The sequence below is a fragment of the Vigna umbellata genome, chromosome 9 (assembly GCF_029865625.1).
Source record: "Vigna umbellata cultivar VRB3 chromosome 9, Vumbellata_1.0, whole genome shotgun sequence".
Taxonomy (NCBI): Eukaryota; Viridiplantae; Streptophyta; class Magnoliopsida; order Fabales; family Fabaceae; genus Vigna; species Vigna umbellata.
Genome location: NC_142173.1, coordinates 33491272 through 33515118, shown reverse-complemented (window position 1 = coordinate 33515118; position 23847 = coordinate 33491272). Strand labels below are relative to the sequence as shown.

Sequence of the window (23847 nt, the reverse complement as noted above, 5' to 3'; positions counted from 1 at the left end):
TTTTTTAATATCGGTGTAAAATTTTTATTTTTTATAGTTTGTCATATAAAATTCTTTTGTTGAATGTTTTGTATAGATATATATACATTAAAAAATTAAACCACAAACTTTGTAAAGTTTAAAATTAATTTGACGTAATAAAAAAACTAACTTTTTAGTGAAAATCCTTGTTAGACAAAATTCTTATAAATATCATATATGTTAGTATACAAGATCTAGATGTAATCCTACTGGTTATAAAATTATTTTTTTTTTCTAATCTTTTAGATTAAATTAATATTTTAAAATCATACTTATCTTTATCCAACAAAGATCGTTTTTATTGAATTATTTATCATAATTGAGCCGATTGTAATAAAAAATAATTAAATAATAGATACAATATTTTTAAATAAATATAATGTTATAATTTATAATACTAAAATTAAAATTATTATTGTATTTAATTATTAACATATAAAATAAATAAAAATTATAATAATAAATAAATTACATCAATGTCTCTTAATAAGAAACTAATAAAAAAGACAAATGAATATAATATAAAATATATGAAAAAGACATAAAAATATATAAATTGATGTAAATGACTAAATAATACGTTTCATAAATTTTTTTTAAAAGAATTATATAACTTTGTAAATAATAAATATTAATTTTATTAAATTTGGAAAATTAAAAAAGTTAAAAAGTTATTAAGTCAAAATTTTAACATGTTCACACCAATTAAAAATAATGTAATTTTGATCACAAATCTTAGTCGAATGATATTGATTTAAACTACTGACAAAATAGATTACCATCTATAAATAAATTCGTTAGTCCATCAAAATTTTACATATTAAATTAAATTTTTTAACTTTTAAACCTATTTTATGTGGATATCTCTGAACTGTCAAATTTACAAACCAAAATTAAGAAACCAAAATTAAGATGAAAAATTATCAAAACAAAATTTGAAAATTAAGAAATAATTGTATAAAAGCATTATTATTAAACTAATTAATATAGAAACAGTTATGAAGTAGAAAATTAATTTTGTTGGTAAAAAAATATAATTATACATGAATCAATTATGGTTATAAGTTATTACTAACAAAGATAAAATGAGAGCTGGATAAAAAATACATATGATTTGTGATTACTTGTATGATGATATTATGTTTCTAGACGTTAAATTTTGTAAAAAGGAAAGCCCATGGGCTGGCCCTGGCCTATAGGGCTTTAGGGGTTTTTAGCCCTGTGGGCTTTTTAATAAAGAATTTTTTTAGCCCTGTGGGCTTTTTTGGCCCCAACCCACATGGGCTAGGGCCAAATCTTATTAAAGGGGCTCATTTGACAGCTCTAGACAAAATACCCAAAAGAGATTTGGTTTCATGGAATGCAATGATTTCAAGGTATGTTCAAGAAGGGGAATTTACGGGTTGGAAGCAGTTTTATTGTTTGTCAACATGTTAAGTAACCATATATTAATCGACCATATTTCACTTACAAGCGCAATTTCAACATATGGTCACATAAGAAACCTAAAGCTCTGGAGGCAAATACATGGTTTGGCCCAGAAAGTGGGATATGGAACACATGTATAAGTTTGCAATGTTTTGATGTCAACTTATTCTAAATGTGAGGTCCCTAATATAGTTGAAGTATTATGCTTGATATACTTTAATTATAGGTAATCATTTATACTCTTAAGTGTCATAACAAGTGTATAAGTGCATCCATACACTTGCAAGTTACACTCATGTCATTGATTATTTTACTAATATTTTTGTTTTACCATTTCAGGAAGCTGGTGATGCAAATGAGTCTGAGTCTCATTTGGGTACATTAGGATCATCTCGTGTTAGCAACATTTATGGAGTTTATGATGCTTTTTAGGATGAAACTATATTTAGTCTATGGATTTTGAGTAATTATGAATTTAGTTGTAATTACATTTCAATTTAACTTACTGTTTATGTACTTTGGTGTTTTTGAGAATAGAATGTTTTAATGATATATATTTGAACACTTTGGTAAAAGAAGTTGTCATGATTTTTTGTCTTCATTATAGTATTTGAATCTTGTTATAAATAAATATTGTTGACAAACATATAAGCATATCAATGGTGACATTGTCATGTAATGCAAGCAAAATAAAGTAGTAAATTCAAACTAAATAATACAAACGAGGCGGCTTAAAACCTCTAAATTATAATTGTCAAATAGAACATTAGATGACTTTATTAGACCATAGATTTAAGAGTATTTTTCCAATTCAATCTAAATGAGTGATCAATTCATCCAAGCAATTAAATACAAATCAAATCATAAACACTAAATATCAATATATATATATATATATAAGGTAGCAATAGAGAGAATTATGAAAGCTGCATCTAATCTCAACACAAGAGAGCTCAACTACTCATAATGATGAATCTAGTCATAAGAATATGGAGTTGTTGTCTCCCCTTCATGAATCTCTTGAGATTCTTATAATAAATACAAAGAAAAGTGTTGTTATCATAAAGCTATAGAGAAAAAGTTTTAATGAAGTCAAGTCTTAAGTGCTCTTGTTGCAAGAAGAAGATCTTCATGAAAACTTGTTTTGTGTTAAAACTTTTATAATTTAGTAGATTTATGTATAGGATGTGGTTTATCTTTGATTCTATATATTGTTTGCCTTAAGTTGCGATAAAATTCGTTTTAAATCAGAAAATCTCAGTTTATACTAGAGATAATCGATTATCAACTTATAATAATCAATTATCAATAATCAATTATCAATAATCAATTATCATTTCTCATAATCGATTATCTCGAGAAATTATGAGAATTTTTAAGCAAGTTTTCGGCCGTTGTGCATTCATTAAGGCTTGTTTAGTTGGAGGGGTTTTACTGTTATGATGATTTGTGCGGATGGATTAGCGGGAGTATGTGCGTTCGTTTCTGGGTATTTGCGAAGAAACTCCTTTTATTGAGTTGTTGAAAGTGGTCATTTCTTTTATAAAAATAGTTCAATTTGTTTTTTTTCCTGAGGATATGGATATATATTATTGAAACTCCTATTTTTGAGTTGTTTAAAATGCTAACAGCAAATATCTACCTTAGCCAATATTAAGTGATTTGTCCAGTTTTACAATACGTGACAACGTAGGCTTAATTGATGTGACAATTTCCCTGTTTTTGGGTTGTTCGATTTATGTGATTTTGGTTTCGCAAATTGAGGTTTTCTGCGTTTTGTGGTTTTTTACCGATTGAATGTGAATAGGAGGCGCGACAGTGGTTAGGATTACTGTGTGTTTGAATATGGATGTCTATTTGTGGTTGAAGGTAGCTCGATGATGGTGATGACATAATTTTTGGGATTTTGTCGCCGCGCGATTTCATGGTGGAAGAGGGTGGTTGCATGAGAAGGGTGTTGTTCGAAGGTTGAAGGAGGTTTTTGTGAGTGTGATTTGGTTTTTGATGGATGAGAAAGTTGCGAAATTGATTCGTAAATTTGGGAGTTCTCATGGTTAACGATGAAATTATGGATTAGAGATTTGTAAATGTTTCTAGAAATTAGAGATTTAAGATTTATGATTTCTAGAAATTAGGGATTTAGGGTTTGTTGTAGATTATGAAAGATTCGTGGTTGATGAAAGAACAAAAAACTCTCACGCCAAATTCAAGATAAATTTCATTAGATTCTTCAACTCTAATTTAACCATAATTGCGAATTTCTTCTAATCTAATTGTAATTTCCTTTTACAAAATAATTTAACCTTTTAATATTGACATGTTAATGGTTGATATTGCGACCTAGTGTAAAACTGGAGAAGTCATAAATAATGGGTTAAAGTGAACATTATGTTATTATCATTTTAAATATTGTCAACAAAAGGACCAATAGACAATTTTTACAAAAAAGATAAAATTATTTTGAATAACTCAAAAATAAGAAATCACTTTTAAAAAAATTAAGAAAATATGTATTAAACTTTTTCTTTTCAATGTCATACATATTGATGTTAAATTTTTTAATATTATAAAATTATTATAAGAGTTTATTAATGACTTCGATTCCACTAGACTCTTAAATTAGTAGTTAGTATTCAGATTCAAAAAATATAGCTCACTCTTGCCAATCTTGTTCCACCTTCCATTTCTCAAAATCAGTTCGTACCAGAGGGGGAGAATAAAACCCTAAAACCTTTTTTTTTTTCTTCTTCTTCTAATATTTTTTCTTCGTCTTCATTGTTGATGTCCAATCCCTAAAAAGTCCTAATCCCTCTTTCTCTCTCTCTCTCTCTCTCTCTCTATATCCCTCTCCCAGTCCCTCTCACACACCTTCATTCCTCAGACGCACACGAATCGCCACTATCTAGAATCGATCATGAAGTTCGAGATAGAGGACGTGACCGTGTACTTCCCCTATGACAACATCTACCCGGAGCAGTACTCGTACATGGTAGAGCTCAAGCGCGCCCTCGACGCTAAGGGTCACTGTCTCCTGGAGATGCCCACCGGCACCGGCAAAACCATCGCGCTCCTCTCCCTCATCACCAGCTACGTCCTCTCCAAGCCCAATTCCCCCCTCAAGCTTCTCTACTGCACGCGCACTGTCCACGAGATGGAGAAGACGCTCGCCGAGCTCCGCCTCCTCCACGACTACCAGCTCCTGCACCTTGGTCCTGCCGCACGGATTCTCGCCCTCGGGTTGTCCTCCCGGAAGAATCTCTGCGTCAATTCAAGAGTTCTTGCGGCGGAGAATCGCGACTCCGTTGATGCTGGCTGCCGGAAGCTGACCGCCTCTTGGGTCCGGGCGCTGGCCGCGGAGAACCCCTCTGTGCCGTCATGTGAGTTCTTCGAGCAGTATGAGAGGGCGGGGTCGTCCGCAGTTCTGCCTCCAGGGGTTTACACTCTCCAGGTTTGGGTGTTTTTCCTGATTGGGAAATATTTTAAATTTATAGTGGTTTGAGTGGGCGAAAAGGGATTTGGATTTAGGATTTGGATTAAGGATTTGAATTGTGACTACAGTTGTGATATCATTTTGATTCTTGGTATTTTGGACAAATGTGGTCAATGCAGCTGCAATTGCTGTGTGATGCTGTTGGGTGAACCTAAAACATTGATTTTATGGTCAAAATCGCCGTTGTGGACGGAGTTATTGTTTGAAGTTTTTCTTTGGCGGTTTGAGTTGATGAAAAGGAATTTCGTTTTGATTATTTTTTAGTGTTTGCTAGTTTGAAATGTTTGTTGTTTAGGTCTGTTTAACCGGGAAATTTAGGTTTCGATTGGTTTTAGATGTGTTTAGATTTCGGATTCTGTGGATTTTTACTGTGATTTGTTGAAAAGTTCTATTATGATCAGTTTTGGATGATTCCTATTTTTGAAATAATTGATTTTCTTATTGTTAACTGGTTGAATATGAGAAATAAACCAAATTTTGTAAGTTTCTGATATGCTTTTATTTTGGAATATTCTGATTTTGTGGTTGACTAAAAACTTGATTCTATGGTTTTGGATGTTCAAATTCTGAGTGTCTGAATGAATAATATTTGATTTTTTTATATCAATTTTGGGTGTTCACGGAATTTGGGAATTTGTGTACAATGCAAATTATTTTTCTACTCTTACATTGGTTATTCATGAAGGAAGGATTTTGAAAGGTCAAACTTTACCTCCTACAGAACTGGAATTCCTGCCATTTTTCTCTTTGCAATAGTGTCAAATTCTGAGTGTCTGAAAGAATAATATTTGATTTTGATCAATTTTGGGTGTTCACTGATTTTGAAACGTTTGAATTATAGTGGGATTGACTGGAAATTTTCCATTTTGATTGGTTGTGCTCTAGGAATTTTACTAAAATTTTTGAATTGTTTGAAACTGAGTGTGTCTGTTAATTTTAGGATCTGAGAGTGTTTGGGAAGGAGAAGGGGTGGTGCCCATACTATTTGGCACGGCATATGGTGCAGTTTGCTAATGTGGTGGTGTATAGCTATCAATATTTGCTTGATCCAAAGGTGGCTGGCATAATATCTAAGGAAATGCAGAAAGAGTCTGTTGTTGTGTTTGATGAAGCTCATAATATCGATAATGTCTGTATTGAAGCACTTAGTGTGAGTGTGAGGAGGCAAACTATTGAAGGTGCCAGAAGAAACCTTACTAGGATGCGTCAGGAAATTGACAAGTATGTGCTGTTTCTAGCTTTCTCCTTCTGATCCAAAATTTCACTATGACAACTTAAATCGGGGAAAACAGGGGAAAGAATTAAAAGAATTTAAGGGCTCTGGTGAATTTGGCAACTTGTGTGCACTGTGAATTATTTTTCTACTCCTAGATTGGTTATTCATAAAGGAAGGATTTTGAAGGGTCAGACTTACATCTTAGAACTGGAATTCCTGCCATTTTCTGTTTGCGATAGTGTCATTAATGCTTTATTTTCTCTTGTTCCCATTGCTGAAATTTGATTCAGATTCTCTTAACTATTGGAATTTGAACTGGTAGGAAGGTTCAAGGCCACTGATGCAGGTAGACTCCGTGCTGAATACAACAGGCTTGTTGAAGGTTTGGCACTAAGAGGAGACTTGCCTGGTATGTAGGATGTCAGTTTTGTTCTTAATGTCTTACATGTTACCTCTTGGCTGTGGTCACAACTAACTAAAATTTCTTTTCTTTGCATAGCTACTGATGCTTGGCTTGCAAATCCAGCCTTGCCTGATGATATATTAAAAGAGGCTGTGCCTGGAAATATTCGCCGGGCTGAGCATTTTATTCATGTTTTACGTAGATTAGTTCAATATCTTGAAGGACGTTTAGACACTGAAAATGTGGAGAAGGAGAGCCCTGTTAGTTTCGTTGTCTCTATTCTTAACCATGCTGGAATTGACCAAAAATCACTAAAGTTCTGTTATGATCGCCTTCATTCATTGATGATGACATTGGAAATTACAGACACTGACGAGTTCCTTCATATCCAAACTATATGCGATTTTGCCACCCTTGTGGGAACATATGCTCGTGGTTTTTCTATTATAATTGAACCTTTTGATGAACGAATGCCACACATTCCTGATCCTGTATTACAGGTTAAATGTTATATTTTTATTTACTCCATCGCTGTTGTAACCATAAATTTAATTCTGTTATGAAATATTTATTTGTTTGTGTGTATTTAGTATACATTTTCTTATTCCTTTTTATCAAATAACATTTCAGCTTTGTTGCCACGATGCTTCTCTTGCCATCAAACCAGTTTTTGAGCGATTTCAGTCTGTTGTGATTACATCTGGCACACTAAGCCCAATAGATCTGTACCCTCGTCTTCTGAATTTCAATCCTGTTGTCAGTCGAAGTTTTACTATGTCCTTAACAAGAGATTGCATATGTCCAATGGTGCTTACCCGGGGCAGGTATTCCCATTAATTGCCTCTCTGCATTTTAAAACAGGCCTTTTTAAAATTCTATAAATCTGTGATTTGCTCGAAAGGGAACTCTTTTTTCTTCTTCCCTTTGTTTTCTTCTTAACATTTAATAAGTTTCTTGTTTCAGTGATCAGCTCCCGGTCAGTACAAAATTTGACATGAGAAGTGATCTGGGTGTAGTAAGGAATTATGGAAGGCTCTTATTGGAAATGTCTTCGGTTGTTCCTGATGGGATTGTATGCTTTTTTGTTAGTTACTCATATATGGACGGGATAGTGAATACCTGGAATGAGAATGGAATTTTAAAGGTGAGGAGACTAGTTAAATTCTTTGATATTCTGCTCATTTACTAGTAGAGCGGTAGTGCTTGTTATACAGTTTGGCGGTATGCTAAAAACATAATTTTTGCAGGAAATAATGCAACATAAACTTGTCTTTATTGAGACTCAGGATGTGGTAGAGACTACATTAGCTCTTGATAACTACCGAAAGGCTTGTGATTGTGGAAGAGGTGCTATATTTTTTTCTGTAGCTAGGTAAGATAACAGAACCATATCCTCCCGGGATTTTACATGATAAGTCTGCTCCATGATTGAATGCTGTACGTTAAAATGAGTTGCATTACTTCTTTTGAAAAAGAAAATCTACCTTTTGATGCTGGATTGCCTAACTGCTACTGCGTGACACTCAGTCTAATTCTCCCAACCTCGGCCTTAACATCCAACCCTCTCTGGTTCCAACTTCTCTTTTGGTGTTTTCCATTTCTCAGTCATTTGATCTTTTTAATCCTCTCTTGTTCTCTTCTTCGTTTCTGCAATTTGTTTGTGGTAGAAGCTAAGTTTTACTCTTTCGTTGCTTGCTGGAGATTGAAGTCTGCTGCACTCTCTGTTATGTGTGATCTATTTTCTTTCATGCTTTAGTTATGGGTTGTATAATACATTAAGAGTTTTCAATTTAAGTCTGCTTAAATAATTTGTTGTGATTTAAAAGTTACTTTTCTTGTTTAAATCGTTTTCTCACTTGATATATAGTGTTGTATTTTAGTTGAAACATACAAGTTGTTTTATAATGTTCTGTGAGAAATATTTGGACATTGGCAACGCAATTTCTATTTCCTACTGGGCTACTTTATTATCTGACAAGGGAAGGGGATATTGAAACTTTTTGTGCTGAAACAAAATATATGCTTCTGCGACAAGGTCTTGTATATTGAAATCTAACTTTACCAGAACTGCCTGTGGAAGTTTTAGATCTGAACCTGTTCCATCTGTTCTGTGATTTTTTAATTAATTCTTTGTCTCTTTTGTGTTTCTTTTCGTTGAATCCTACATGAAAGTAGGATGCCGCAATTTGAACTCTCCATTATCAGTAGTATTTTTGCCTTTTTATGCAAATAAATGCTTGTATACATACCAGTTTCTTGATCTTTAACAAACTATCTTGTTTAGATTTTAGAAATTAGAACATGTGCAATTCCTTATTGAAGGAAATTTAGAAGTTGATTGTTTATACAACAGAATGATTTTCTCAATAGGTGGGATTGGCTACATGAATCATATGCTGCCAATTTTTTTTGCTAAAACCAAGCTGTCAAAGTGGCCATTTAGATCTAAGTCCTTTCTGGTGGTGATTGTTTTCTATAATTCCTCTCACTAACTGTTGGCTCATCCCTCATTTCATAAACAATTCTTACTATGGTTTATATTGGTAATCCTATCACGTGGAACATGGGGTGGGAAATCAAGGACTTGTTATTATTATAGAGATTATAATAATGAGAAATTAGTCTTTTATACTTTTGATCTAAATTGTTCTTGATCATAGGATTATTAAGGATATGACATCATTAATCTGGATTGATCAATATATGTAGTGGTCTTTATTAGATAAAGATTAATATATCTCATTTTTTAAATTACACATATAAATGGTGGATATGGATATGACCACTGAACTCAATTTTTAAATTACACATAGAACTGATTTACTCAAAAACGTCTCCAATAGCTATTAATTGTTTAATCAATTTTTTAAATATGACTTAATATAATTTGATTTGTTACTAGAAATTGAATAAAAGGCCAAACAAACTTGAGAGAATTCCTATAAGATAGGAACAAAATATGTTAATTTGGGCAAGTAAATTATTAGATGATGACTTATGTTTTGGATTTTTTTTATATTTGGATTTTTTTTATTAATCATTAATCATTAACAAGTTATTTAATCAAGGAGCTTGTCATGAATTAAATAAAACATGACAATGAAATAAATAATAATAAACACAATTTTATTATTTTACTAACATGGCAGATTTGATCTAGGGCATACGTCAAATCCAATCGTTTTCATCTATTACTTTCATTGTTTATGAAAGAAAAATATTTCTTATTTTTGCTAGTTACGCTACTAGTTACTAAAATTGTGTACTGCTTTGCCTATTTATTAAATTAATCTGACTAGAAAATATCTACTTGTTTGCAGGGGAAAGGTTGCTGAAGGTATAGATTTTGATCGACATTATGGTCGACTAGTAATCATGTTTGGTGTTCCTTTTCAATACACATTAAGCAAGTGAGTTTCATTTGACTAAATTTCTGAATAAGTATAATTTGAAACTGTTATATTTCTTTACCTATTTCTTGTCAAAATTATGGTGGTTAAAATGTGAGTTGCAGAACTTACTAGAGTAATAAATTTCCAGGATTTTGCTTGCACGTCTGGAATATCTACGAGATACTTTTCAAATCAAGGAAGGAGATTTTCTGACTTTTGATGCATTGGTTTGACTCTCTCTCCCACATACATGCATGCACACAATTAGTGCTGATAATTTGATTGTTAGATTCCTATACTTAGTGAACTTTTTCTGCTTAAGCAGAGACAAGCTGCTCAGTGTGTGGGTCGTGTAATTCGTTCAAAGGCTGATTATGGGATGATGATTTTCGCAGACAAAAGGTTAGTATCCTTACATCCTTTTTGCTTTCATGAGCAAAGTAGCACATTTTTTAGAATGTGAGGGTTGCATCTGTTATTCTTTGCTGAAGTTAAGATTTTGCTTAAATTTATTTGAGCCTCTAAAAGTTTTCTAGTTTCTAGTTTTGATTCAAAAAGCACAATGCACTCTTTTAGTAACTTTATTGAATCCTTCCTGAAATGGATTAGAAGTTATTGCCTGTCTCCAATAATGTTATGACTTCTACACTCTGCAGGTATAGCCGTCATGACAAACGATCAAAATTGCCTGGTTGGATTCTCTCTCATTTACATGATGCCCACCTGAACTTGAGCACAGACATGGCTTTGCATATAGCACGTGAGGTATGTCCTTGTGTGTACCACGGGATTGAAACTTGTCAGTTGTACATATATTGCATTGTCCAGAAATCTCATGGAGGCTTGGGCATCTTGTTTTTCATTTATGTTCATTCTTTTCTTTCATCCTCTTTTTCTGTTGGTTATTTCCCTTAAGATAAATTATTAGCTGGTATTTTATCTGAAGGACTATGATTGTGCCAAATTGCCTAGAGTCGGAATTTCGAAGTAGTAATTAAGATCCTAGGCCTTCTTGTGCAGTAGATTTTATGATCTTGTGTAAACCTTTGCTTCACATTTAACTAGTAGAATTTGTCGAATGCAGTTCCTCAGGAAAATGGCTCAGCCATATGATAAAACTGGTGGCACCGGCAGGAAAACCTTGTTGTCCCAGGAAGATTTGCAGAAAATGGTTATCAGTGGCATGGATGATATGATGTTCTGAGGCATCCCTCTGCATGTCCTACTATTTTTGGAGCTGGGGTGGCTTTGATCTGGTTATTAATCCCACATGTAGTTCTTATCTTCACAGATATAAAAGAAGTGCAATTTTGATGCGAATGGATTCATGGAGCAATCCATAATGATGTTTTTTGTTGAACTTAATCATGTTAGGCTTGCAGTGGGTTTATGGTGTTTGGGTGGGTACTTTTGCATGCTTATCATGGGTTCCATTATTTAACCTATTTATCACTGTAGTTTGTTTATACTTTTGATAATGATTCTTGATCGACATCTCGTAATACAGCAGTGTTTAGATGCCCCCTTATTTGAGGCTTCATCAAGTAGCTTTTGTATCCTTTTTGGACAGTTGTCAAAAAGTATAGATAAACGTGCAACAAAATTGAACTAAACACTGAATTTATGAACAATTAAAATCATTATATATTTTGGTAGGTAAAAGTCATTTGTGAGAATTAAGTTTAATGATTGATGTATTATACAGGAATTAAAAGTAAGAATTGTGATACTTGTTAGGGTGTAAATGTTAGTTTTAATGATAGATCATGTTCAGTTATAATTGAATATTTCAAATAAAGTTAAGTTTATGTTAGATATTATTATCATAACAATTTATTAAAAAAAATAAAATAATAAAATAATGAAAAAATATTAAATTTATGATAAAAATACATTAATATTATAATACCTGAGAATCATTGTTTTGAAATCAATGAGGGATGAAATCATTGTTTTAATGGAACTTTAGGTAAATAAATAAATAAAAATTAAATAGTTTACATTATTATTAAATAATACATGTTCATTTTTTATGATAAAAAATAATGAAATTATTTTTATCGTAGTTAACTTTTATTTATTATAGATGATTTTTTTTACTTTAAATAGTTTTTTAGCTAAATGATGACTAAATTAAAAAAATGGTAAATAAAAAATAATTAAATTTTTAAAAGATTACTCAAAAAGTAAGATTGGTAAAATAATTATTTTAATTTTAAAATTATTAATTAAAAGATAAAATTAGAAATAAAATTAATAAAGAAAATATTTTTTTATATAATAGTATAGATAATTTCATATTACTAAAGGTGGAACTATTATTATTATATTTCATTCTTTGTATTAAAAATGAATATAAACTTTGAATTAAATATATCAAAATAGTTATGTTAAATTAATAAATTAAAAAATGGCCGTTCACAATAACGGTTCTTAAAAATAAAGTAAACTACAACAAAATAGGAAGTTCATAAAATATAAAACTATAAGATATACATATATGATTGATATAAATTATTCAATCGTATGTTTTATAACAAAAATGATGATAGTTGATAGGAAGGTGAGGCGACGGCGATTTGCAATGTTAATTTGATCTTCAATAACTTCATGTTTGAATTCTGATGGTGTTTCGAAGATAGTTATTGCTATTGATACTAAAATATTCAAACTCAGCATTTTTACATATAATTCCATTCTTAATTTTAAGAATTTTATTATATTACATAAATTTCCTTCATTAATATTTTCTTTTTTCAAAATTATATTCTTAAATTTAAGAATTTTCTCAAGGCTTTGTGTTAGCCTTTGTTCACTTGGATGAGAGGAATTGAGGGAGAGTGAGTGGATGAATTTGAGGGATTTGAGAGTCAATTAATTGTTGTTTATTTGAGTGAATTTATAGGTAAATGAGAGTGAATTTGGAAGTAAAGTTTATGAGAATTAGTGTAGGATTTGATTGATATGATAGATAAAAAAATTGTTTAATTGGTAAAAATTGAAGATTATCAAAATGTTCCTAGTTATTAAAGTAATATAAAATGGTAATTGTTAATGTTATATTTAATTGTAAAAAAGTTTATAAAGAGTAAAAAATTAACATTAATTATTAAAATTAAATTTAATATTGTACAAAAATTTTATTTTAGTAATATGAATTTATTTTTAATTGTAATATTTTTGTAATATTATTTAGGTTTAATGTCTCTTTAGGTCCATATTTTCGCCTAGAATCTCAAATATGTCTCTTTCTTTTTCGGCGTCTAATTGGGTCTTTATTTTTGTAAAATTGAATCAAATAAAGACTTTCCGTCAAATTGATCAAACGCCGTTAAGGAGGGAGTGACGTGGCATGCTCACAGTGTAATTTTTTATTACCTGACATTAAAATCGTGACTGAATTGTATTTTTTTAATTTTTGAATTAAAAAGTGAAGTGTACAAAGTGGAAATATAATTTAAATAAGCACAAAATTGGAAAATCAAATTAAATTAATTTGACGGCCATCACCTGTGCCGCCCCTTCCTCACCAAAAATTAGGGTTTCAAATTTGAGGGAAGGAGGAAAGCTTCATGCGCCGCGAGAGAACATGGGGGTGTTAATTGAGAATGTCTCGTGGCAGCTCTTGGAGGCATGATTCAGAGAAGATAAAGCAAGGTTGCTTCACAGTTTTTGTGTAGAAGACACGATTAGGTAGTGCGAACTTGAATCTCGCAGGGGAGATCGATGGTGGAAGCGCGAATCGCGGTGGAGTAGGTTCTCGCGTTGACTGGCTGTCTCTCGCGGAGGAAATTTCGAGTTCGATTCGCGATGGGGTTTTGTCGCGGCGACTTGCGTTTCTCTGCGTTTTCTAGCTTGGATTTGATGCAGGTTTCTGATGCGATGATGGAGGAGATGATGTCGCTAACTGGTGGTTGTAGTGAAGCTCGCAAGGAAGAAGAAAGGGATCTGGATTTAGGATTACATGGCAATTGGGATTTTTCTGATTTCTGGGTTTGCAGGTGATGAAGATGAATGTGCGGCGACCATGGAGGTTAGCAACAACGGCTTGTGGTCCGACAAGGATGATGGTGGCGGTACAACGTGGCTAACGGCGACATTGGCTAGGTTAGGGAATTAAGGTTTGGCGGCAGCCTGTTATAGGATATTATTACTAGTCAACCGAACGACGGAATGTAGGAAGAGGTTGAGCGGTGAGGGAGAAAAATAAGGGAACCGAACGACTGAAGGCAGTGAGGCTACCGAGCGAGGCCGAGAGTGAAGAAGCACGGGAGTCGATAGGTTGAAGATTTTCGAATTTAATTTGATTTTCCAATTCAGCACTTAATTTAATTTGATTTTTCAATTTTGCCCTTACTTAAATTATATTTTCACTCTGTACACTTCATTTTTTAATTCAAAAATTAAAAAAATACAATCCAGTCACGTTTTTAATGCCACGTAATAAAAAATTACACTGTCAGCATGTCATGTCACACCCTCCTTAATGACGTTTGATCAATTTGACAGAAAGCCTTTATTTGATCCAATTTTACAAAAATAAGGACCCAACTGAGAAGCCGAAAAGAAAGGGGACCTATATGAGATTCTGGGTCGAAAATAGGGACCTAAAGTGACATTAAACCTATTATTTATTACCAAGTGGTATGATTTTATTTCTTATCAAAGTGAAATTGAATATTTTTAAAGAAAGAAATAATTGAACAAAGTTAGAATATTACATGAGATAAAAAAAGTGCAAACATAATAACATAAATATATTTGTCATAGTTTATGATTAAGTTGCTTCGTTGAGATATGTAAGCAATCTATTGAAACGACTTTGTATTGACATCCCTAGTAGACGTCTTGTATGAGATGGATGTGAAGATAGAAAGTGGAAGCACTATCTAAGTAAATTATCATCTCGAATGTTCATAGTCCGTAATAAATTATGAATTTGTTCTGAAGTTGGATTAGAAGAATGAGTCCTGACCGCTAACAGCACATTTCGACGCTCCATGGCCTGTACTTGTCGTTCAAGAATTTCACATAGTCTTCTTCTTTCAGTAATTCCCTTTTCCAATTCATCAATGATTCTAGAATCCATCTGATTTGCAGTTCATTATGTTGACAAAAAAATGTTTCATAACTGATGTGAAAGCAAGTCGAATTGAAATATAGCTAATGTAAGAAATCAAACACATAAAGTCAATGTAACCAAATAAGTCATGTAATACAGTCATAGAATAGTAATGAACTTAATCATCTAAATGATGCAAAATTAAGTTAACATTATAATTCAGGCTAGCAAATTGTTGATTCATGTCGATTGATAAGTTTGCCAAGTTATCTTCAATACGTTGAACTCGCCCCTACATTTGTTCCATGTCCTCCATTCTGTGTTGCAAGTCTTGTAACCCTTCCCACATTTGAGTCATCATATTAGAATTTGAAGGATATGGAGGAGGCTGCACATGGTGCTCATGTTGAGGAATATGATGTTGTGGTTGCTCGTCGTCTTCATCATCATCGACGTCATGTTGCCAAACACCGTTGACATTAACAATATTGAACCTCTTCAAAGAATTAGTTGAAAAATGTTGCCTGCTCCCAATCTGAGTGCTGGCATCGACTTCATGATGTACTCCACTGTATTGCATGATTTGGGTGATCAAGACACCGTATGGTAGGGATTGTGTCACTAGCCTTGCATTTAAGCATATGCTACATGATGTGATGAGGCCAATTGATAACAATATTATTTTTAAGCACCCATAACATAAAGATATCCTCCTGCAATAACTTTGCAAAATTTACAGGTCGTGGAGTCAAATGTGCACAATAATATAATGCAGAAGTCTATCATTAATATTCAAACAACCAACTATTTTAACCCGTTGACCCTGCATTTCTGGTTTGACCATAGTAGCATATGCCATGTCCCGATCATAGGGAAAGTCATCTGGAATATTTGCGAAAAACAATTTCTTATCCTCGTACTTTAGATGAGCAACATTACACCAATAAGTTGGTTTCAATCTAATTCTTCTCTTGTTGACTGATGAGTGCATATTTATGCCTACATTTATGCTTTAAAATTCAAATTTTTGATGGGATAATTGTGCTTAAATGGTTGATTTTAAGTGAATTTGTGATGATTGGAATTGTTGGGTTTTGGGAAATAAAGAGACGTAAAAAGTGAGTTTTAGTGCATAAATTATTCTTGGATGTTCTAATGTTTATTTGTGTAGCTGAGAATATAAGTTTTATTGGTCCAAATGGCAATTCAAGGCCCAAAATCAGATTTTATTTGGAAAATTCAGAAGGGGCTAAAGTTCAGATAGAGGAAATTTCAGGGTATTTGTGCAATTTTGGAAAGTCAGAAAATCTAAAAGATAAAATTCAGTTGTTGAATTTAATTTGGGAATATCAACAGAAAATATCTTCCAAATAATTTTATCATTATCTAAATCTTTTAGTTATTTGGAAGATATAGGATATAAGATAATTAAGTTAATATCTATCAAATATTCTTTAAAACTGATTTAATCTAATGAATATTTGAAAGATATAATATATCAACAGAAAATATCTTATCAACAAACTATTCAGAGTCCAAGCCCAATCAAGCCTATATAAAGAGACCCAAGGGAGGCAGAAAGAGGGACTTCACTTAATTCATTCATTCTCTGATACTCCTTTCATTTTTCTTTCATCTTGTATTTAACTTCATTCATGAAGAGCTAAGCATCTAGGGCTATTCTGCTATAATTCCATTATGTATTCTGAGGTTAGATTGATGTAATACGATTGTTTATTTTGATTATTGATTTAAGTTGTTCTTTCTCTATGTCTTTCATCTCTCTATCTTGTTAAAAGTAAAGATTTTTGCATCATAATGTGTTCGAATCTACATGCATATTGATTATATGAGTTCTAGGGTTTCTAGGTTTAAATGAGAATTTACTTTGATTTAATTTAGGAACTTTCATATGATTAAATGGTTTTTACTATCAATTGAGAATGTACTTTGGTTGATTAGTAATAATTTCAACTATAATCAATTGAGAATTTACTTTGATTGATTAACTTTTAATTTGGTTAGGAGATTTAAGAATAGACATGATTAAACACAATAAAATTTGATTGAGAATGTACTTTGGTGAATTTATTGTGAATAATCTAGAAAGGTTTTGCATTTGATTGAGAATTTACTTTGGTTAAATGCATGATCGCCCTCAAATTAATTAAGAATGTACTTTAAGTAATTTGAAACTTGAATAATAATCAATTGAACAATTATCTGTGAATAACCGATGATGAATGTATCTTGGAAAAACAGTGGAATTAGCCTATTTCATCATAACTGTTTTTAAGTTTCTTATTTATTCTTTAAACATTCTTAAACCATTACTTTTATTCATAAGCATTGCATAACATTCATAAGATTCAGATATTCGAAAGCAATTCCGTGTTCGTTGGGAAACGACTCAGGGTTACGTTAACCCTATCTACTTTCTTAAATACTACTTGGCAATACTAATGTTGCCTTGAAAAGTAGTATTAGTTTCTTATCCTTGTACTTTAGATGAGCAACATTACACCAATAAGTTGGTTTCAATCTAATTCTTCTCTTGTTGACCTCACTACGAAGATATCCATTTGCAGAAATTCTTAGATTTGAATAAAACACTTTTATCAAATTCGAATAGAAGGATCGTTGCAATGTCAGAAAATCTACCACTCCTTGAAATACAAGATGATGTTGAAAATATAAGCCTGACGCCACAAAGGAATCAAAATTCATGATTTTGGAACAACAATATTTCTTGTTTAGAAGTCAGTGGCGTAGTGTTTCATCTGATGGCTATCACTGAAAAACGATGCAGATCTAATACATCTGCAACAGATGGTGTGATATAGGTAGGAGCTTCTGCCTCAGTTGTGCATTCTTTTCCCTTACGAATTTTTCTAGGCCTTTTCTGGGCATACTTAACTAACCCAGTTGTTCTTAATCTCTCACAAAGATTAATAAATGCCTCTGGACCCATCCTAATAATGTCGCGACACCAATTAGTATGCACAAGGTACAACATTAACTGCTCCCTATGATGGTCTTTGTTTGGTAGGAAATTGCTTACACTACTCGAATCTCTCGAATACATATTCAAAATATTCAATGCATGTCCAACGATGCATAACATTGTTAGTGCCACCAATTATGTGGTTATTTGTAATTGTTGATGTAACATTGCGATCATATTGAAGTCTACACCAACCACATCATCATCTATATCTTCGCCGTCCAAATATGAGAGATCTATTCTTCTTCCATCTAAAGGTACTTAATGAAATATAAACATTTTAACAACTTTATACATCCAACTAAAATAAACATTATAATTACATTCATGCATTCATATAGTCATACCCGATTACCAAATTCATGCATTCATATAATAATTAAACACAATATATTAATATATTCATACTACATTCATATAATCATGCTTTCATATTTTCATATATATATATATATATATATATATATATATCAATCAGTAAATAAACCAACCATATTCATGCATATTAATTAAATACAATAATATAAAACACACCTATTGAAGAGATTTATCAAGATTTGAAAGAAGATTGAACCAATGCAATGCGCACTCACATATTGAATAAGATGGAAATTTCAAATGCCAATATTCAAATAAAAGAGTGACAATTCCAAACCAAACCTATTAAAAAAAGGACATCAATATCTTATATCATATAATGCTTCAAAAAATATAAACTATGTTAAACGTCTACCTTCAATTCACTCTACAGAATGCCTCTTCAATCAACTCCAGATAATGCCTCAACACACCAAGTTAGGAAGCTCAACCAGGTAATACATGATAATTTATAACATACAACCACCAAGTTTTTTCGACCTCAGACAAAAATGCTCTAATGATAGTATAAGAGCAAGTTCAGAACTTCAGAAACAGTAAGCTACACATCTAATTGGAAGAATAAAGTTGTCTTTAACAATACAAATACCAAGCAAATGGAGAAAATATGTCTCCTTAACCTGGACAGGGTACTTATCCCTCACAACACCTCCAACAGCTTACCAAATACACCTTCTTGTTCCAAAAACCTACAACACATAGAAAGGGTTAGCCTGCTGCCATGAAAACAAAATCCTTCAACTCCCTTTATTACTCTGGGGTTGCTGCTGCATGTACACGTTCATGGACATGATCTCCTACACCTTCCTCACGATTCATAGCAATGCCAACAACCTTCCAATCGCATCAGCCATGCACGAAAGCATTAACGGAATGTTTACACGCTTCTGGAAACGAATCAATGCGAGGGAGGAAAGAATGCAACTCTGGGGAACCGTATAACGCACCCACGAACCAAATACACAGTTATAACATGCTCAAGCAATCACTAGAACTGAATACAACACAGAGTGGAATTGAATACGACACATTCTTCAAATCCCATAAGCGTTGGAACCGAATACAACATGCACAAAATCGAATACAACGTTGTGTGCAATTTCTTCTAAGCAGTGGAATCAGATACGCGATGTATGGAACCGAATACAACGTGCTTTGGAATTTCTTCTAACCACTGGAACCGGATACACCATTTTTGGAACCGAATACACAACCATGAAGAACATCAAACTCTTCTTCAAACTCTTCTTCAACCGCTGCTTCAAGCTTTCTTCATCTTCATCCATCAACCTCCTCAACATGAAGCGCCTTCTTCGTCATCAATCAACCTCGTTCTTCGTCTTCATCTCAACCACATGGCTCCAACCTGCAACAACCACATAAAAATCACAAAAAAAGATTACCTCAGATGAACTCCCTTGCTGCTCTCACTCTCAACTAAGAATACTTTAGCATAGACACAACTCTCAACACTTACGCACAACTTCTCAAAGTAAACACACTGCTGCCTCAAACATTTGATGTCTTTATGTAAACACACAAGCATCAGTTAATACACAGACCATGTTCATGGTCAAAGCTTTGTTTTCAAACTCAAACCTCTTTTGCCAGGAATCTCTCCTGTTCACTTGAATGGTTTTGTCAATGGTAGAGAATCTCACCAGCTAGGGCTGCTAAAGCAACAAATGCGTGGCCAACGAAAGTGCAAAGTTACTTCTCACATGGGCAACAACAATAGCTTTGTTACTCGTGACAGCACAATGTATACCTTATTTATCTTATGCATGCTTCTTACTTCTTGGAATCGATTATAAAACTTTGGAATCAAATAAGATTGAAAAGCTTATTATTGTCGTGGTATTTTACAAATATGAGAGGGTAGATATGTCATTTATATATAAATCAGTGCAAATCTCCGTAAGATAGCAAGATGGTTAAAATACTCATATCATGCAAATCAACGCATTTCTTTTCTTATAAATCAGCGTAAACGAACAAAAAATATCTCACAAATCATTTCTCGTTTTTTCTCATAAATAGTGTTTTCCTTTCAAGTGAACACAGTGTTAAAGATTAGAAGTCGTTTATGTCAAGAAGTAAAATAACAACACTGAGAATATCGTATGTAAGTAAATATTCAAAGCAATTCAACTATTTCTTCCTTAACATACAATTGGTGAAACATTTTTTCTTGATTATTGGCTTCCAGATATTACTTTAATGGAGTGTCAGAAATTTTACATTCTAAATAAAAAACAACTTCTTGAAATATAAAAAATTAATAAAGTAAACTTTGGAAGTCTTGGACAATTTTAACATTGGAAAAATACTTTGAAATGTTTTAAGTTGGAAGATCTCAAAAATACTTTTACTTCATAATTATAAAGTTTTTTCTTCTCAATTCATGCACGAAAAAACAAAAAAGGTTTACAAAGGAATTCGCAAAACTTCTACTGTAAACTAAAACCAAACATGTTCTTAAAATTCTAAAATTTCGAAAGGAATGTTTTTGAAAAAATATAAAAATAAATTAATGACATGGGCCATAAAAAGACTAGGCCTAAGCTGAGCCCAAGATCCATAAAAATTACAAATAGTTTGAAACTAAAGAAAAGAGAAAGAAGAAGAAAAAATTGACTCAAAAGGGTTACACGAAAAAACTTACCTCCAAAATCAGAAGCACTGAAACTAGTGAAGTGACTGATGGCTACAGAGGAAGAGAGTGCGGTGAAGGAGCCTTTGGATCTCATTAGGCTCAGCCTTGACGAACGTATCTACGTTAAGCTCCGTTCTGACAGAGAGCTTCGTGGAAAACTTCACGTAATTTTCAGTCTTTTTTCTCCTTTTCATCAATTTCTGTTTGTTTTCAACTTCTGCACTCTTTTTTTGTGGTTACCCATTAATGTACAGACTGTATTAGGTTTTCTTAGATGTGAAATTTGTGATTTTCAAGGTGTTTTCAAGGTAATTGAAATCTGGGTTGCTTGCAATTAATGGCGATTTTGCCTTTCTGACTGCCCTAACGTAGTAATGGGTTGTTTAGTACTTTCCTGTGGGGATTGAGTTGAATGTTTGATTTTCCAATTTTGGGTTTTGGAAGGAATTGCTGTTGGTCGCTAAACGGAAATTTTAGTGTTTTGAACTAGAATTTAAAATAAGCTGGTTTGGGATGAGGGATGATAAGTATGTATTGTTAGCTTTTAATATTTGTTTAATTCTTTGTTGGCTTAGAACTTCATGCAACCGGTTGAAGATTAGGTTAGAGTAGTATAAACCCTTTGGGATTTTTAAGCCCTTTATGCTGAAAGGATTTAAATGGCTGGATGAGAGTAACATATTGAAATGATTATGTTGTTTTTGAAGGTTCTTTTAGTGCTTTAACTAAGTGATTTTTTTGGAGGGGGGGTTGGTTGGTGTTTTTTATGCGTTTATTTATTTACTCTTCCTGAATTCCTATAAGATTACAATGAATTTGTTAATTAATTTACCGAATAGTTCCTATTTGTAAGTTGAAAACTAAGCTGTGTTTACAATGAATTTTATGAATTACACATGGTTGTCGTTGGTCTTTCTTCATTTGATAGAGTATAAATATGAGAAATATCTTAACTACATAGGTTTCAGATTTCAGTTTGTTATGAAATGGGTGATGACTGGTGAGGTGAGCTTTCAGCACGAAACCTGAAAATTAGGGATACATAAATTTGTGATGTGCTTAATAGTTTGAGTCCAATAATTTGATACTGCTTGTAAAATTGCTGAACTGGAACTCTGGAAGCAACCTTTGTATCTCCCCAGTGGCATCACTTGTCTGACTTGTAACTGAATGAAACTACTATGTCTAATCTAATTAATGGTGTAATTTACTTAGTTACATAACTACACCTATTAATCTTTCAAATTTGATCTCTAATAGTTATTTTGCTTGTAGTTATCTTCTGTGCAAACCGTAATGGTAATTTGAAGAAGTAGTGAGTTACCTGATGGATAAAATATTTTTAAATGACACACAGAAGTTAAAATGAGACTTTATGAGTTTGGAGTCTCTGTGTTGCTTTTTTAAATGGTCTTAACATGGATTAAATTTGGATCTGATTAGTGCTTAAGATATGCTTCCCCTAAAATTTGTTTAAGGATTCATATTTAGTACACAGGAAAGACTTGTATTTCTTTCTCGTTTATTTATTTACTGCCACGGAGTCAAATAATCTGTTGTCATGACATAACTAGGGTAATGGAATCTATTTGATCTGTATCTAGTCTAAAATTATTAAACTTTTATTTCCAATTAAAAAAGTAACATACAGAAAATATGAATGGCTTTATATTTAGGTTGCCCAAGCAAAATTTTGTATGGGGAGAATCGTTTTAGAACTATTTTATCTGCCTCCTATTTCTCAATTTGTACGGTTTTCAATTTGGAATTGCAGGCTTACGATCAACATCTTAATATGATTCTTGGTGATGTTGAAGAGATTGTTACTACTGTGGAAATTGATGACGAGACATATGAAGAAATTGTGAGGGTAAGTTATAATCAGCAAAAAAAGGAAAAATACATATATATTGTATTTTGGCAAAGCTAAGTGGTAGAACTATGATTAATTGATAGAAAATTTGTGAGGTTAACAAAAAACATTGTTGAATGGACTAAGATATGGTAAAAGAAAGTGTTCATCAGTGATTAATGTATAGTGAAGCTAGACACTTCTGGTTCTGGGTATTTTTCAAATGAGACTATAGGCATTATGCTTTCCCGCTACTGACCTTATTATTTCACAACTTATGCTAACATATGAGCAGAGCTATTTATTTGACTGACTTTCTACTGGGAAAAGAAAAAGTTTGCTTTTATAAACTGTAATGCATTATGGAGAGCCAAAGAGGAACCATCTTTGAGATTTTGTTCATATGTAGGGAATGCCAAATGCATATATTTACGAACTTCAATCTGCATCAACCTTCAAGTTGCTTCTATCAAACTAAAGGCAAATGCATGCTACATTATTTCTACGATAAATTTCTTTGGATGATCATTTGTTTTCTTTCTGATTGCAGACTACTAAGCGGACGGTTCCTTTCCTGTTTGTTAGGGGAGATGGGGTGATATTGGTTTCCCCGCCCTTGAGGACTGCATAGCATGAACCCATGATGAACTTTGTGATCATTTGAATAACAAGTGTCACTGTTTATGAAATTGTACAACTTAAGTAGTGATCTCCTTTCTTATGATTAGATTAGCTACTTAATTGGCTTGTGTGCTAGAGATTTATGTTAGACAGTCAATTTTCAATCATCTTTATAGCTTAAAAGAATCATGGCATGCACATGTAAACAAGGATTTTTTCTGTTGTGTGGAGCTGCCATTATATCACTGACTCCATGAAAAGTGTAGGCCATGGTTCTTGATTTGATATCTCTTCTTCATGTCCTTGTTTATTTTTCGTTACAGT

The 23847-nt window shown here is 32.5% G+C and overlaps 2 protein-coding genes across 2 annotated transcripts; both read left to right on the top strand.

Moving 5' to 3' along the window:
* The first annotated feature begins 4111 nt into the window (after positions 1-4111).
* On the top strand, positions 4112-11494 carry LOC124842839 (general transcription and DNA repair factor IIH helicase subunit XPD). Its single transcript, XM_047319425.2, has 12 exons — positions 4112-4897; positions 5880-6160; positions 6482-6564; positions 6655-7058; positions 7189-7382; positions 7522-7702; positions 7806-7930; positions 9879-9968; positions 10099-10177; positions 10276-10352; positions 10607-10715; positions 11035-11494. The coding sequence occupies exons 1-12, from the start codon at positions 4364-4366 to the stop codon at positions 11152-11154; spliced, it is 2277 nt and encodes a 758-aa protein (XP_047175381.2). The 5' UTR covers positions 4112-4363; the 3' UTR covers positions 11155-11494.
* A 9514-nt stretch (positions 11495-21008) lies between these two features.
* LOC148193309 (sm-like protein LSM3A) lies at positions 21009-23808 on the top strand. Its single transcript, XM_088098201.1, has 3 exons — positions 21009-21214; positions 22825-22920; positions 23453-23808. The coding sequence occupies exons 1-3, from the start codon at positions 21098-21100 to the stop codon at positions 23531-23533; spliced, it is 294 nt and encodes a 97-aa protein (XP_087954327.1). The 5' UTR covers positions 21009-21097; the 3' UTR covers positions 23534-23808.
* Positions 23809-23847: the final 39 nt, after the last annotated feature.